General features: G+C 30.3%; 1 protein-coding gene across 3 annotated transcripts in view; it reads right to left on the bottom strand.

Annotated features, from left to right (window-relative positions):
• Positions 1-310: 310 nt before the first annotated feature.
• LOC117174321 (lysyl oxidase homolog 3A-like) overlaps positions 311-18,178 on the bottom strand; it is a 53,197-nt gene continuing 35,329 nt past the window's right edge. For 2 of the 3 annotated variants that reach the window (XM_033363335.1, XM_033363333.1), the window contains 5 exons: positions 13,323-13,529; positions 10,268-10,565; positions 6,870-6,998; positions 6,644-6,767; positions 311-541 (listed from right to left, as the gene is read on the bottom strand). In XM_033363335.1, coding sequence (XP_033219226.1) covers positions 419-541; positions 6,644-6,767; positions 6,870-6,998; positions 10,268-10,565; positions 13,323-13,529 — 881 coding nt within the window. In that variant the 3' untranslated portion in view covers positions 311-418. The remainder of the gene's footprint in view (positions 542-6,643; positions 6,768-6,869; positions 6,999-10,267; positions 10,566-13,322; positions 13,530-18,178) is intronic. The other variant, XM_033363336.1, reaches the window with a different exon arrangement.

Here is an 18,178-nt window from a genome sequence, read left to right as displayed (position 1 = left end):
TGAACCAAAAAGGCGAATTCTCTAAAAAAAACAGTTGATGTTTTAACCCATATATATGCATTTTTTAATTAAAAAAAGGTATTTTACAAACCAGTAGTTTAATTTTCTACGAAATTAAAAGAATTTTCAACAACACAGTTGAATTTGTAAGCCAGGAAGACAGGCGCGCGACCCCTTTTTTTAACCAAATTTTTAATCAGTTTAGCAAACTCTAAATGTTATTAAATATAAAAAAAAATTTGTCAGTAATGTTTATCTCAGGTATTAAGGATCCTATCCTATTCGTCAGGTTAAAAAAAGCAGGCACACATTCTTTCAAAATATATTTATTCCATTATCTAAGATTACAACAAAATTAATTAATTCATCTTGAATGAGTTAATTCTTTGCGAAATTAATTTAAAAAATTCGATCTACATCATGGTCGTGCCATAACACAACTGTGGACAGAAGCAGAGGTTCCTGTATAGAGAAGATGGCAAACGGCCGCGTTATTATCAAATGACATTTCGCCCACTTTAAATTCCGGATTGACAGCAACCTGAAAAAAAGAAATACAAAGCAGCTATCGACAATCCCTTATTCTGAATTTTCCTTTACAAGTACCGTTAAGAATAAAATCAACATAAAAAGTCAAAAAGACGTGAACATTAGGGTGACCTAAAAAAAACTTAATCGTGGAAGTGGGGGAAAATTGTGACAGTGGAAGTGGGCATAGTGGGAAAAGTGAGAGGAAATGATGAGAGAAGTGAGGGAAAATGTTGGAAGTGGAACTAGGTAAAGAAGAGAAAGTGAGAGTAAATTATGGGAGAATAAATGAGGGGAAATATTGGGAGTGGATGTAGATAAAGTAAGGAAAGTTAGAGTAATTGTTGGCAGAGGAAGGGGGCATAGTAGGAAAAGTAAGAGGAAATCATGGAAGGGGAAGTGAGGGGAAATGTTAGAAGTGGAAGTAGGTAAAGTAAGGAAAGTGAGAGGAAATTATGGGAGGAGAAGCTAGGGGAAGCGTTGGGAGTGGTAGTAGATGAAGTAGGGAAAGAAAGGAAATGATGAGAGGAGAATTCAGGAGAAATGTTGGGACTGGAAGTAGGTAATGTAGGGAAAAAGAGAGAAAATGATGGTAGAAGAAGTGAGGGGAAATTTTAGGAGTGGAAGTAAGTAAAGTAGTGAAAGTGAGTGGAAATGATAGGAGAAGTGAAGGGAAAGTTTGACAGTGGAAGTAGGTAATTTAGGGAAAGTGCGAGAAAATTATGGGAGGAGCAGTGAGGGGAAATATTGAGATTGAAGTACGTAAATTAGGACAAGTAAAAGAAGATTATGGAAGAAATCTGGGGAAGTATTGGGAGTAGAAGCAGGCACATTAGGGATGTTTAGAGAAAATGATGGGAGAAGTCAGGGGAAATGTTGAGAGTGAAAGTAAATAAAGTAGGAAAAGTAATAGTAATTGATGGAAGGCGAAGTGAGCAGAAATGTTAGGAGTGGAAGTAGGTGAAGTAGGGAAAGTCAGAGGAAATGATGGGAGGAGAAGCTAGGGGAAATGTTAGGAGTGGAAGTATATAATGTAGGGAAAGTGAGAGAAAAGATAGGAGGAGAAGTAAGGGAAAATGTTGGGAGTGAAAGTAGGTAAAAAAGGGAAAGTGAGAGTAACTCATGGGAGGAAAAGTGAGGGGAAATATTGAGATGTAAATTGAGTATGTAAAGTAGAAAAAGTGAGAGAAAATTATAAGAGAAGTGAAGGGAAATGTCGAAAATAGAAGTAGGTAAGGTAGGGAAGGTTAGAGGAAACTGTGGGAAGAGAAGTGAGGGGAAATGTTGGGAGTGGAAGTAGGACAAATAGGGGAAGTGAGAGGAAATGATGGGAGAAGAAATGAGGGGAAATCAGGATTGGGGCGGTAGGGGAAGCGAGGGAAAATGAGGAATAGGAAAATAAGGGGTAATGGAGGGGAAGTATGGGAAGTATGGGAAGTGAGGTTAAATTAAGTGACGGGAAGTAGGGCAAATGAGGATACGGGAAGTTAATGAAGTGGGTAGCTATTAGGGGAAGGAAAGTAGGGAAAGTGAGGTAGGGGAAATAAGGGATTGGGAAGTGAGAGAAACTGTGGGTTGCGAAAGTAAGGGCATGGAAGTGTTATCTGGGAAAGCAGGGGAATGAAGGGGAAGTTGAAGAGGGAGAGTACTTGTTCTATTTGATAAAAAAATAGATGCCCACGAAAAAAAAATATTTTACCCAAATAAAACGAAAATACTAAACTTAAACGAAAAAAATAGCCTGTATAGTATAGGAGTTACAGTATCAAATTGTGCATTTTGAAAATTGTACACGCAAATCTTTAGATATTTTAGTACTTTAGTATTATGATACGATATATGATAGTAAAAAATTCAAAATATATTTTAAAATTCAACAAATATAAAGCTTATTTTTCTCAAAATAACGGTAGTACTTTTTGTTTTATTGAGTCAAGTTTTTTCTCCATAGCGGCTAGTACCATCAGTTGCATTTCCTGCAAAACTCTTATTAATTTTATGGAAACTAAGTTTAATTAATAAATTTTAGTCATTTTCGGGTACTTACAGTCTCAGGACCGCGGTTTCATTTTCTTTACCCAAAAAAGAATTACGCATTTAGTTTTCTGTCAAATGGATCGATTTTATTAGGTGTATGTCCAAAACAAAAAATATTGGTTTTTTTTTTATGACACCCTAGTGAACACTCAGCATTTTCGCTGAGAGAGGCGATTAGGCTTCGAGCGTCGAATTTAATCAAAGTAGATTGCCCTCAGCGCTTAGAGTGTGGGACATAAAAGTGACGCGTTGGACCAAAAGGAAATGACGTTATTATAATTCTGTTAGTCTCGGGTTTTAAACTCTTAGTCCTCACAATACATTGTTCACAAAATATTGAAAAATCAAATCAATAATATTACATGTTAAAGCTAAATCAGGAAAAATTTAGCTTATTTGATTATTGAAGCATGATTTTACTGAAAATCTCTCATTTTTACTTACAAAACAGTCGCTATAACATATAAATCATTCAATACTACTGACTAAATAAAATAGTCATTTGAAATTACTAATCTTCTGGCAATTGAAGTGACTGATTAGTTTGCTATGATAAAATAGTAAATTATTTCTGATTTTAAATTCTCCATTAAATTCCTACATTTTAATAAAAGATTAAAATTAATCATAAATCACTGATTAACCTATTGAAAGATACAATTTAGATCAATTTTGTTCTTCTTAAAAATGAATTTTTTTAAGTTGAACTAGCTTGTTCAAAATTAATTTTTATAGATTATTTGAAAAATAATTTTAGTTGAAAACTTATTTCTAAGGTTGAAAATTAATCATATTTAACTGAGAATTGGACTATATTCTATTTGCTGTTAAATTATTATCTTTTTGATTTGAATATTCAACCATTTTTTATATTTTATATATTTTGTTGTAAATTCGTCTTCATTGGTGGAAAATAAGCCATTTTGGCTGAAAATTCTTGTTTTTGGTTAAATTCATTAGTTTTTTATTTAGAATTGAGATCTTTTTTGTTCATTGTTTGAAATATCAATTAAAACCTATTTTTGATATTTTTCCTGCTATGGTTTTTTCACCAGATATATTATTTTAACTAAAGAATTAATATAAAAAAATCATTACATTTTTTGTTGCGAATTCAATCTTTTTTTAATTGAGAATACAAAATCAACTATTTGGTTGAAAATTCGTCTTTTTGTTGCTGTTGAAAATGAATCTTTTCAGTTAAAAATGTATTTTTTTATTTGAACTATCTGGTATAAAATTAATTTATTAGTTTGGTAATTATCAGGTAAAAAAAAAATTAATAATCTGGGTCGGAAATTAATCTTTTTTGGTTGAAAAGTGGCCTTTTTATTTAAAAATTCACCTGCTTCGTTAAACATTCATCTTCCTTGGTTGAATTCAACTGTTTTTAAAGTTTCGTCATTAACATCTTTTTTTTCATACAAACTAATTGGTTGGAAGTAAGCTATCTTGTTCAAAATTAATTTTTTTGGCTTAAAATCCAGCCAAATCTTCGTGGATGAAAATTTATCCTTTTTGTTAAAAATTCAACTATAAGCTTGGAAGTTGAACAAATTCGTTGAAATATTTTAGTTTTATATTTAAAAATTAATTTTTTAACTGAAAGTTTAACAATTCCATTTTTAGTTGAAAATTGATCTTTTTTACTAGAAAATTCTACTATTTTGTTGAAAAATCGTCTTTAATAATAGAAAATATATCTTGGTAAATCTTGATAATCTTAAAAACGAAGACATTCAATATTTGGTTTGCAATCAGTATTTTTTAGTCGCAAATTGACCTGTTTATATAAATTAATTTTAAATTAAAAACAGTTTAATTCATCCAAAAAATACCAGTTTTTAACAAAAAAGTTATTTTTAATCAAATATTTCAACTTTAAACAAAAAAACTGACTCGCGGTTTAATATAATTAAATTTACTGTTTACGTTGAAATTATAAAAATCAAATAGGCCTAATTAAAATAAAACTAAGTGGAGTTAATATCAGAATTTTTTAAAATTTAATGTCAAAGTTACATAGGTATTACAGCTGGCTGTTTCAAAATCAGAAATTACTTTTCTCAAAGTATATTTTAGTATGGTTGATTTAAATTTTCAGTATTTTTCTGTATGAATTCAATTGTCGCTACTCATGAAAATTCATGCCACTTGAGAATCGGATCATTCAGATGCGCATTGGCTGATCAAACAAAAAGTACGAAATTTGTACTCAAGGCGGTTGGCGCCATTGATGCCAAATGACGTGGAGATTTTCCAGCTTTTGTGGATATTTGGAAGTATAGAATGTGAGAGATGGGGAAGTGAGGAAAATGATAGGAAATTAGAGGAGTTGAAGTAAGAAAAAATAAGCGATTGGCAAATGGGGAAAATGAAGAGAGAGAGGAAGTAGGAGAAGTGAGGAAAAATAGTGGATGGGAAGCAGAGAAAGTGTTGGAAATAAGGGTATGGTAAGTGAGAGAAAAAGATGGTAAGGGAGGAGAGGCACTATAGATACGGGAAGTAAGGGGAAATGAGCCATGAGAAAGAAGGGGAATCGAGGAGGAAAGTAGAATAAGTGTAGAGAAATCAGGGTTTGGAAAGCAGAGTATGGTTGCGAAATAAGAGTAAAGAGGTGAGAGGCAATGAGCAGAGGGAAAGTAGGCCTATAGGTAAAGGTATAGGTTAAAGGATAGTAAGCGGAGAGGGACTGCGAAGGGACAGGAGAAGCAGAAGGAATAAGGAAAAACTAGGGAATTGTTGGCAGGGAAGTGAGGGGATATAAGGATAGTGAGAGTAGGGAAAGTAGGGAAAGAGAGAGGAAATAATAGGATGATAATTATGTGTTAAGGAAGTGAGTAGGGAAAGTGAGGAGATAGCAAGTAAGGTTAATGATGTAAAATAAGAAGAGGGGAAGTGATGAGAAATAAGGGTATATAAAAGGATGTGAACTAAGGGTTGGAGAAGTGAGTAAAGGGCAAGCGAGGAGAGATCGAGTAAGATTAATTGTGCTAAATGAGAGAAGGGGAAGGTACAATTTGAAAAGTAGGCAAGGTAGGGCAAGTGAATGAAATTAGGGTGTTGGAAAACCGAGTAAAAGGATATAAGAGAATGGGGAAATTAGGGAAATGGAATTAAGTGAAGTGATGAGAGGGGAACTAGGGGTAGTGATGGCAGGGGAATGAGGGCGCAAGACAATTGAAGTGATATTAGGGGTTGGAAAGTAAGATAAAATATAGGTCGGATAAGCAGAGGGCGATGAGGGTTTGAATGGAAAACTGAGGAGATTAGGACGTAGACGATAAAGAAGCTGGAGAAGTAAGGGAAAGCTAAAACTAAGGTTTAATGAGGGGAAGTATGTGAAGTAGGAGAATGTAGTGGAAATCAAAAGACGGGAAGCTAAGGAAGTTTAAGAAATGAAGTCAAGGGATGCGAGTGGAAACTAGGATAGACTTATAGTTGAATAAGGGGAAAGAAAGGAGAGGTATGAGAAGTAAGGAAAAATATGATGAGGGAAAAAAGGGAAGTGAGGGGAAGTAATGAGATGAGAAACGCAGTTAGAAAATTTAGAGAAATGATGGGAAATGTAAGAAGGAGAAATAAGAGTAAATAAAGACGGAAGTAAGAGAAGTGAGGGTAAATCAAAAGATGAGATACAAGGAAGGTTTTGGTAATGAGGGTAAAAGAAGTGAAAGGACATGAGCTGAGGGGAATTAGTGGGCAAAAAGAAAAAAGCAGGGGTAGTATAAAAAATATGGAGGTATAGGAAAGTGAAAATGAGGATGAGCGGGAGATGTGAGTGAAAATGAGGGTTTGGGAAGTAAGGAAAATGTGTGTTGGGGAAGTAAGGTAGGGAAAGACTGAGTTAACATCTTAATAGGCTAAGAAACCCTTTTTTGTAGGCCCGCGGCGTCTACTTTGACTACTTTTGCTCTCAATTAAAATAATTAATTAATTAAATAACTTTTTTAATTCTATGAGTCAGGCGTAAATAATTTCTAATAAAAGCGAATTATTCCCAATTCCATGTCAATTTTAACTAACGAAAAGTAGGTTCTTAACATAATATAAAATAATATGTAATTTAGGGTAGTACCTTGAAGGTATAAAGTCCAGGTTCTAGTTCCGAAATATCGACCCACTGACAGTCAATGTTGTACTTGTAAATATCACTGCAGTTTACAGAAATTCCTTGATCACCATAGTTGGCGCATTTGTACCTGGAAACAGTTAAGCTTTTTCTTCCTTTCTTTTTTAATTAAAATTTTGAAATTTATTTCCAATTAGAGATAAGGAATTAATTAATTAAAAATTTATTTTACTTTCTTTGAACTCCTGGCATGCACTGGTTGTCTTCAAGACAAAAGGATGCTTTGTGACCCTCAGCAACTCGCTTACCATGCGAATCGATTATGTCAAATGTCGCAAACACTTCCATAGAATGATAATGCCTGAAATTAAAATTAAAACATTACCATTAAAATGCCAACTTCTAGATAAATTTATAATTAATTCAATAACTAAGAAATTTTCTACGAATTTCTTATTTCATATTAGTATTTTAGTATATTATGAATTTGAAAGTGGTAATTTTTCAATATTCAGAATTTGGTACTTCAAAAGAATATTTTTATCCTTTCAAGTTTTTTTCTGTTTTTAGTATTCGTAATAAAAATTCTCTAAATCTAGGTGACAAAACTGACCTTTTTGGTGGTATCATAACTTCGGGGAAAAAACCTTACAGGCTGCTCAAAAACTGCGCCAAGCTATTTATACACGATATCAGAATTAATATTTAACGCTTAGGCTCGGGTGGAAATTAAAGTCGGAGTCTGGCCAGTCTACGGCTGGAGAGCCCGGCTTTAAGTCGGGAGCGGGCCGGGGTTTCTGGTCGGTATCCGACCAGCATCATCACGCTGCGCTGGCCAGCGTACGGCCATGGAGCATGGCCGGGAGCTGGCCGGGAGCTAGCCGGGGATTTCGACCGTGGCCCGGACAAGATTAATTGCTGTTTTACTAGATTTAAATAATTCGTGTTTCAATGTATGAAGAGCATCTGTCACTGAGTTAAGGGATTAATTTTATTCTTTTTTACTGCAGAATTGGAACATATTAATATAGAAAATTCCGGGGCATCGAATCTACATATATCTATACCTAAATCTAACGCCTAGCAGTCGGGAGTGCTAACCACTGCGCTAAACCCTTAAGTTGAAACTCGTTGAAAAAGCCATCCTCATAAGCTACAGTTCAGAAAAGTTAAGGTACCAACTTTTAAGTAATCTTTTTCTAATTATTTATTTTTATGCGGCGTTATGTAAATATAAAATACACGAACTTTTAATAGGAATATCAGTAAAATACTTTTTAAATAAATAATGTAAATCGATTACAATTTTTCTTCGCGTGATATTTTGTTTTTTCCTGTTTTAGATTATTTTACAACTGTTTACAATAACAGGAAATGTAATTTTTTTATGAACATTTAAAACTTTTCATAAAGATGGAACTTAGAATTTTATTCTTAAAAAAAAACAGTTCGAATTTTGGTCACAAAATGCATGGTTTGAATGTCTGAACTCATGAAACCTTAAAATTTGTAGTGTGAAAAAGATATTCACCCAATATATTTTCACGCGTGGAACATCCATGCGGGTATACGCATCCATTTTTAATGAAATCAGAGAAAGTAATTAAGTTATGAACAAAGTTCAATAATTTTATTATTGCCAATCAGCGCCCGGCCAGTTACCGTCTGAACATACGATGATAAGATTTTTCCGACCAGAACCCAGTCAGCCCCTGACTGGGGTTTTGATATAAATTTTCTCCAGCGAGTCCCCGACCAGCGCACCTGGGCTATTTCCACACGGGAGATTGCAGGTAAGAATATATTTCATTTTTTAAGAAATAATTATATTTTCAACAAAAAAGATTAATTTTCTACCAAAACAGATGAATCATTTAACAAGAGCTGAGTTTGTAAACTTTTGACCGAGAAAAACAAATTTTCAACCAAACAACTGAATTTTCAATTAACAAAAAAATAAATATTAGACCCAATAGTCACATTTCCAATTAATTAGGTGACCTTTCAACTAAAAGAAACGAATTTTCAACAAAATAGTTGAAAGTTTAAACAAATAGTCGCAAGAGCCACAAATTTTCTATCCAATAAGACGAATTTTTATCATGAAAAAGACCAATTTTTTATATATCAGTTAAATATTTAATCCAGAAGGACGAATTTTCTACATGAAAAGACCAATTTTTCATAAATCAGTTAAATTTTCCACCAAACAAGATGGCTTTCTAACAAAACAGTTGAATTTTTAACAAAATATTTCAATTTTTAACAAGACAGTTGAGTCGTCAACAGAAAAATGAATATTTAACAAATAAATTGAACTTTTATCCACGCGGTTAAATTTTGAATAAAAAACTTAATTCTCAACGAAAAATATAATAGTTGATATTCCAACCAAAAAAGAACATATTCTCTGGAATGCAGTTAATTTTTCTATTCGAAAATATGTACTTTTAACCAAAAGGTTCATTTTAAAAAAAATAGCACAATTTTCTACCAAAATAATAGAATTTTCAACTGAAAAAGACACGTTTTCACTAAAACGGCTGAATTTTTTAGCCAGACACACGAGTATTTTACAAAAAAATGGAGCGCTGCATGAAAAAAATTTGAATTTTTAAGAAGACAGTTAATTTTCAAACAATTACTTCAATTTTAACCCAAAACCATGAATTTTCAACTAACAATGAAATAGTTAAATTTCCAGTTTAAAAAAGGATTTTCAACAATAAAACAAAAGAATTTCAAACGAAAATATTAATCTTTTAAACGAAGAGATGAATCCTTAATTAATAAAATCAATATTTAGCAAAGTAGCTAAACTTGCAATGAAGTAGTTAATAATTAATTGTCAATTATTGTCGCTCAAAGCAGATGGGTTCTCAATGAAAAATTAATTACTTAAATTATCAAGTTAAACGGATCAAGGGAGGCGCGCGCGCGCGCGTGTGTGTATCTGTGTGTGTCCAGAGTGCTGTAAGAGAATAAATTGCGTGTTATTCGGAGGGAATTTTTGGAACTAGTACTTTATCATTGTGGTAGCGTTTGCAACTAATAAACAGTCAGCAGCTGGCACCGTTCGGTAAAGGGCTATCTAACGCTCACTTTTTAAGTAACACTATAGGCTCATATCATGGTAGTTTCACATTAAAGGCATTAACTTTCAATGAAAAATAGTTTGTTTTTCTTATTGGATTATTTTAATGCAATTCGCATTGAGACGAAATAAATCATAAAAATGGAAAAAATTAGAGGTTTCTGGAGAACAGTGGAAAAAGAGAAATTGTTTTAAAAAATGGGAAAATACGGGAATAGAGGAATAGGAGAGAAAGTATGGAATCTGTATTTCGATTCTTTACTTGTAAGATAAAATAACTAATTTTTTCAACAATTTCAAAAAATGGTTATTCATATTTATATTTTCCATGTGTTTGAGGGAGGGGGGATGTGAAACCACTTTTTGTAGGCGCTTAGTGCTTACTTTGACTGTTTTTATAATTATTTATAAATAATATTAAGACTGTAAAAAATTACTTTATTATCAGCCCGACTAACGATAATTGTAAAATAATTCTTTTTTTCAATATAGATGAAAATACCTTTTTTGAATTAATTTGAGATCAACATACTAACATGTGACACATGTGCCATTCCCAGAGATGTTTTGGGATAGCAGGTCGGAAGTCAGCAGTACCAGCATTCAAAGTTCTTGCCGTGAAGCGTAAAAGTCTTCTTGTTTCCAAATGCCAGGAATCGGATTCTTTTTGTATTTTGTACGCTTGCGAGGCTAGGCAATTTTCTTCCATGGCACATTGGAGCCAGTAAAGGGGTCTGTCCTCCAAATGAGCAGTTCTCATTAGCTCAATATGATCAAAAACTAGATCTGCTACGTTTCTCGAGCAGGTGACACTAGCTATATTCTCCCCCGGTCCTTTAATCAAATAATTCAGTACGAAAATATAGATTTTTTTATTAAATTAACATTTTTTCTTTTCATAATTATTTTGCGTTTTTCCACTTGTTATATAGTCTGAATCGAGAGTGAAACAACTCTTTTAAAATTCGACTTAGCACTCACATGAATTTTCAATCAAAAAGGATGAATTTTTGTGGAATTTTCAACAAATTAGAGAAACTTTTAATCAACTAATTTAATTTGAAACCAAGAACATTAATTTTCTACCGTAACAGGTGAATTTTTCATTTAAAAAGAATTATTTTCCAACTAAAATTAAATAGTTACATTTTTTAATAAAATAATTACTTTCTTGAAACAAAAGACATGAATTTTGAAAAAAGATAGTTAAGTTTTTACAAAAAAGATGAATTTTCAACTAAAATTATGCATTTTCAACAAAAAAGTGAGTTTTAAACCAAATATTTTTAACTTTCAACCAAGTAGTTGAATTTTCAACCAAAAAAGAATGTAATTTTCAAGACAGAATATTATTTTTCTACCAAAAAAGAGGAATTTTTACATAATACATCAATTTCAACAAAAAAGTGAATTCTTAATAAAATAGATAAATTTTCTACCAAATGATTTACATTTTTAACAAAAAAAGAAAAAACCAATTTTCAGAAAACTGCAACACTTTTAAGCCCAAAAATTAAACTTAAACGACATTTTTAAATTTTATATAAAGTAAATTTTTTAACCAAATGGTTTATTTTTTAAACAAAAACATGAATTTTCAAACCACAAGATTAATTTCCTATCAAGAAAGAAAAATTCTCAAAAAAAAAGAACAATTTCCAGTTAAAAAGTTCACTCTTCATCTGAAAAAGCGCAACTTTCCACAAAAAATGGAATACTTACATAATCAATTCAAAAAATCAATTGAAAATAAAAATTAATTTTTAACAAAATATTGAAATTTTCAACCAAAAAAATGAGACTTTAATAAAAATAGTGAATCTTTGACTTTGATAGTTACATTTACAGTAAAAAGTATATTTTCTACAAAAAAAGATTCTCCAACAAAATAGTTAAATTCTTAACAAATAAAATGAATTTTTGAAAATCTAGTTTAAAGTTCAATCCAATTAGTCGTTTGTATAACTAAAAAAAATAAATGTACAAGTTTTAAAAAAAAGACATTTTCACAAAAATGGTGAACTTTGTACAAAGCAGATTTTTTAAAGAAGTAATTCAATTTTCAGCAAAAAAAAGAAGTTTCAATTAAAAAGATTCACTTTCTACCAAAATAGAATAATTTTCAACCTAAATATATCAATTTTTGCCAAATAGTTCTATTTTCGACTGAAAAATATCAACTTTTTACCCAAAAAAAATATTTATATTTTCAATTTAAAAAAAAATAATAATTTTTTCCAAAAAAAGGGAATTTTCAGAACAAATATGTCAATTTTTAATTGATAAAATATATTGTTTTAAATGAACTTCAAATTTCAACTCAATTAGTTATTGTTTAACTTAAGAGATAATTTTACGATTAGAAATAAAATATTTACATTTTCAGTTGAAAAGATTAATTTTCAATTAAAAACATGAATTTTCAAAGAAAAAGATTAATATTCTACCGAAAAATAAGAATTGTTAACAAAGTAAATTGATTTTAAACGAAAGTAATTTAATTTTAAAGTAAAAAAAAATTAATTCAAATATTTTAATTTTCAACTAAAAACTATTAATTTTCAATTCAATTTATAATCTTTTTATAATTTTTATAATTTTCAATTCAATTTATAATTTTTAAAAAGAAAACTGAATGTTTCAAAAATAGTTCAACTAACTATTTGAATTTTCTAACTAGCGAAAATTAATTTTCAACGATAAATGGAACAGTTAAATATTTCGAAAAAAAATAATGAGGAAAAATATGAATTTTCAGCAATATAGTTTAATTTTCAATCAAATAAATGTATTAGTTGATGTTAGTGAGTGTCGACCAGGTGAAAAATTCAAATAATAGATTTGAAAATTCAACAAAATAAATGAATTTTCAACTCAAAAAGATTTGAATATTTTTAATATTTCTAAGTTAATCTGAGTAATTTTAAAGTTTCTATTTTTATTCTTAAAAAGTGTGATTTTGGTTATTTATGAACAAAAACCATTTAGATACTCTTTTCAAAATTGGCTCACTTAGGTTACTGAAGTTTCATCAACTTTTATTTTGAAAAATATCACTGAAAATCAGCTCAAATTTTAAGGCTGTAAGTTCATTTAGCTTGATCATTAAATTTCAAACAAAGAATAATCAAAAAAGTCTGAAATTAATAGGAAACTACGTCGTGAATTACATCGGAAATTGGAATAGTAAACGACGTACTCACGTGGTTTCCTACGTCGCCTTTGAGTAAAACATTATGTGAAAAAAATTGTAATAGCAAAAAAATAACTATTAATACATAATTTTTGTTTTAAGTCACGATGACGTGAACTGCGTCTAAAACTACGTCGAAAACCAAATCGTAATCCACGTCCGAAACTAGTTCATTTACGGCGTTAAAAGTAGCAAATTTCGATTTAACCAATTATGCAAATGAGCAAAAATCGTGAAAATGAATACATTAGTGGAAGAGCCTTTTTCAAAATCGATCTCGAGCATAAAAGAAGCAGTTTATCAAAGGAATCTAAAGTTGGAAGAAGTTCGTAGCAGAGTTCTGGGAAATGAAAAAAGTTTGGATGGCTTAGTGTACATATCATGTAATCAGGGTGTACCTGGACAATCTACGACCTTGTCGTGTAGGCATTCCGCCAAATTCCGCTCGTTGCCCTGGCATTCAATACCACTAATGGCCATCGGTAATTTTTGTTCCCCGAAGAAGTTCGTCTTCACGGCGTCGATGGCGTAGCCTAATCCCAGCTGGCGACAAATCACACCTGCTTCCAGGAGGGACCATCCATCCCCGCAAACGACACCCCATCCTTGCAGCAAAGTTCCAAATAAATTAGTATTCCAGATAAATTGGGGGCGATGCCCATTTGATCACTGTCTACCTGATTTCTCTATTCCCGGCAACCAACATCCCCTCACGCAGCTGAGGACTAGCCAGACTGATATCGCCATCCCTGGTCGGCAGGGGTTCTTTATACTCAATGAGGAATAAAATACCAAAGGTAACAATTTTCCAATTTCGAAATTAGTTTTTTTTTGTTAGAAATTAGAATAAGCGCACTGATAGACATTTCTGTTTCGTAAAATAGGAGATTTACAACCATTGCCGTTAAATTTTGATGAAAATTGCCTGAAAAACACTTCTCATTTCCAACTTATTTAGGCAAGGATCGGCACTCCCTAAAATAAGCCGTTCAAAAACTACGTCACATTTCCAGGGGTGGGGGGTGGCAGTTTTTGTGACGATTTGGGTCAACCACACAGAATGTTACATAACAATTGGAAAATATTGATGTGAATAACACTTTTTTTAATGCTTAAAAAAATGAAAATTAGTGACTTTATTTTACAAAAAAAATACGCCCGCTTCGCGGGTACATTCTCATTGCGCGATGGGCGAGCGGGTACGCTCTCGCGCTCGTTTTCGTACGTTTAATGCCTACACTTTAACTAACTTTTTTCAAATATTGTGAATACTATAGCCTAATTTGAAAACTGTGATTTAAACTTCTGAGGAATTACAGCCATAAATTATCACTTAATTTTTTTTTTATTCGATTTTAAAGAAGGTTCTCAAAGCACCCACGGCTTTGAGGATTACATTCTCATTACGAAACTCGCGCTTTGCGCTCGATAATTCCTGTCCACTTCAAAAATTTCATCAAGATAATTCGTAAATCTTTTTAAAATCTACTAAAAATAACGTTTTAAACTTATGGATCTCCTAAAAAACCAAAATTTCATATTTTTGAAAATGATCCAGCTTTTTGAAACTTTCGTCTAATTAAAAAATTTCATAATAATAGTTTCGAAAAGCATTTATTTTGCATCTAGTATAAATTTGGATTGATACTTCCCAACCAATTAAAAATTTTTTTTCCTTTTTTAGAAAATTTTCCAAATGTTGAAAAGCATGTAACTTTTTGAAGTTTCATCGTATTAAAAAATGTCATTAGGATAATTTGCAATTCTTTTTGACATCTATCAGAAATTTTGACAAAAATTTCTAAGACTCGTAAATTTTTTTTTTCAAATTTTGAAAAAGCTCAAACTTTTTGAAATTTTGTTTAATCGAAAAATTTAACTGGCAGAGTTTCAAAATATATTTAATATTTAGTGATGAATTTAAATGAAATTTCCTAACCTTTTAGAAAAATGTTTATTTTTTATTTTTCTGAACATTTTCTAAATTTTCAAAATTATATAACTTTTCTAATTTTCATCGAAATTAAAAATTTTCTTTGGATAATTTGCAAGTCTTCTACCCATCTATAAGAAACGTTAACAAAAAATTTCAAATTTTTGAAAACAAATTTTTGAAAATTTTGAAAATGCTCTAAATTTTCTTATTTTGGTTGGAAATATCTGCTGAACGAACTTAGCCTCCATTTATGAAACCTAAAGAAGTGCATCAAAGGCTGAATTGATTGGACAAATCCTTCAAAAGTTAGCGTGGCTACAACATTCAGGTAACCATACATACATACAGACATACAGACACACAGACAGACACCGATGAAATTTTATGATTTTCATATTCTGTCAGTGCCGAAACGTAAGGATCCGTTAAAAACCAGAGATCGAAAATTTGGACGATTACATTACACTCTCATGAATGAGAATGTAAAAATGCATCTAAATGCAGACTTCAAACTCTTTCATGTATTCTCCTCTATCCTTTTTTCAAGAATTCTTTTTTTGACATTCTCATTCCTGAGAATGTAATGTAATCTTCCGAATTTTCGATCTATGGTTTTTAACGGATCTTTACGCTAACTTTTGAAAAATTTGTCCAATCGAGTCCGCATTTGATACACTTCTGAAGGTACCCAAAATGAAGGCTATATTCGTTAATCAGATATTTCAAACCAAAATTAAAAAATTGGGAGCATTTTCAAAATTTCAAAATTTCAAAATTTTGTTTTTTTAATTTAAAAAATTTGTGTCGAAGTTTCTTATAGATGGGTGAAAGACTTGCAAACTATCTAAATAAAATTGTTTATTTTCGATAAAAATTAGAAAAGTTACATACTTTTAAAAAATTTTAAAATTTTCAAACAATATAAAAAATTATTTTTTTCATAGATCCAAAAATCTCATTCAAAATTTTCACTAGATCCAAAATATATTTCAAAACTATTCTAGCCGATTTTTTCGATTAGCCCAAAATTCAAAAAATTATAGCATTTTCAAAATTTTCAACTTTTTTTTCTTAATATTATAAAAATGTTTGTCAAAGTATCTTATAGATTGGTAGAAGACTTGCAAATTATCCAAATAAAAATTTTTAATTTTGATGAAATTTAGAAAAGTTATATACTTTTCAAAATTTTGAAAATTTTCAAAAAACAGACAATTTTATTTTTTTCATAGATCCAAAAATTTTCACTAGATACCAAATATATTTCAAAACTATTCTAGTCGAATTATTTGATTAGCCCAAAATTAAAAAAAATTAGAGCCTGTAGAAACTAACTGTTAAGCGCGAAGCGCGATTGTCGCAATGAGAATGTAATGGTCAAGGCCATAGGTACTTTGAGAACCTTCTTTAATGATAAATTTAAAAAAAAATGTTCAGCTTCACTTAAGAAAAGAAAAAATGATTAAACAACCAAAGCAGGGCACTATTAGGATCAGGAAAAATAAAATGTGAACATTATTTTGCAATATCAGAATAAGTAGTACCAGACCAAGGTACACACAAGAAAAATTGTAATAGACATTTGATATAATAGTTTTTAACATAGAATGTAGAAAATTTCGCATTGTGGTCTCCGCACAAATTTGGAGGGTAATGCAAAGACCGAACGCGGAGCGCGAGATAAATATATTATCGAGCGCGAAGCCCGAGTACCAACAGTCGCGGGCGCTAGGCGAGCCGCGCGCGCAGCGCGCTTTGAGAATGTGCTCGCGAAGCGAGCGGATTTTTTTTAATGTTAGAAGAAACTTCCCCATTCTCCCGTGTTTTTATTTTTTTTGTTTAATGAAAACTGACTTCTACTATTTGGTTGAAGATTGAGCTATTTTGTTGAAAATTCGTCTTTAGTTGAAGATTCAACTATTAGCTTTATCATTGAGACCTTATCTTTTATGGTGTAAAATTCATTTACTTTGTTGAAAATTGCACTTTTTTATCACAAATTCAATTTATTGGTTTCATATTGCACTATTTTGTTAACAGTTCTTTTTTTTTGCTAAAAATTAATTTTTTAACTGATAATTTAACTTTTGCATTTTTGATCAAAATATCATCGTTTTTAGATAAGAATTCAACCATTCATTAAAAAATGTATTATTTTATTGTAAATCCATAATTTTCAGGAGAAAATCAATTTTATTGATTGAACATTTAACTGATTGGTTGAAAGTTGAACTTTCTTATTAAAAATTCTAATTTTTTGCTAAAAACTCTATTATTTTCGTCGATAAATCCACATATTTTTTAGAAATAAATTTTTTGCTTTGCAAATCATTTTTTCGGTTTAGAATAGAGAACAAAAGTTTCTTCTAAAATGTTAAATATTCAAGCCAAGAAGACAAGATTTCTACACAATAGTTAAAATTTCAAGGCAATAATTTATTTTTCAACTAAGAACATTAATTGTTGTATTAAAACACACGAATTCTCTACAAAACGCATACATTTATAAACAAATAGTTAAATTTTTAACCAGAGAGATGAATTTTAAACTACAATGATGAATCTTTCAACAAAATAGTTGAATACTCAATCAAAAGAGATTAATTTTAAATCAAAAAGTTTTATTTTTTAACAAAAGAAATTAAATTTTTACCAAAATATATAAGTTTTCAACCAACAAAAATATTATTTAAAAAAAAGGTTTAACTTTCAAGCAAGTTGTTTAATTTAAAAAAAATGGTAAATATTTATTCGAAAATCGAATATTGAAATAATGTAAAAAAAATGTAAAAAATAATCTTCTATTAAACAGCTGAATTTTCAACGAAATAATTAGATTTTTATAACAATAAAAAATAAATTTTTAACCAAGAATATTAATTGTCTATTAAAAAAGACGAATTCTTAACAAAAGACATGAATTTTTAACCCAATTGTTCAATTATTGAATAAACAAGATAAATTTTCATCCCAGAGTGGAATCGCTAAATTTTCCGTTAAAAAATTTATTTTGAACCAAAGAAAAAAGAATTTTAAACAAAATAGTTAAATTTTCAACCAAAAAGATTACTTCAATTTTCAGCCAACTTGTTAAATTTTCAACAACAAAAAATACGAATTTTCAACAAAATAGTTACAACCAGACTCAACCAGACAAAGATAATTTTTAACCAGATAGTTGTATTTTTACACAAAAATAATTAATTCCTACCAAATTAGACATTTTTTTTTAATTGGAATTTAAAAAATAATTTAATTGAAAAAAATTTTAATTTAACAAAATTTGAATTTTTTAAATTTGAATTCAAGTGGAATTTA

This window comes from Belonocnema kinseyi, chromosome 6 (genome assembly GCF_010883055.1).
Source record: "Belonocnema kinseyi isolate 2016_QV_RU_SX_M_011 chromosome 6, B_treatae_v1, whole genome shotgun sequence".
Taxonomy (NCBI): Eukaryota; Metazoa; Arthropoda; class Insecta; order Hymenoptera; family Cynipidae; genus Belonocnema; species Belonocnema kinseyi.
The sequence above is the reverse complement of the archived record's forward strand: the minus strand, read 5'-3'. Positions and strand labels throughout refer to the sequence as shown.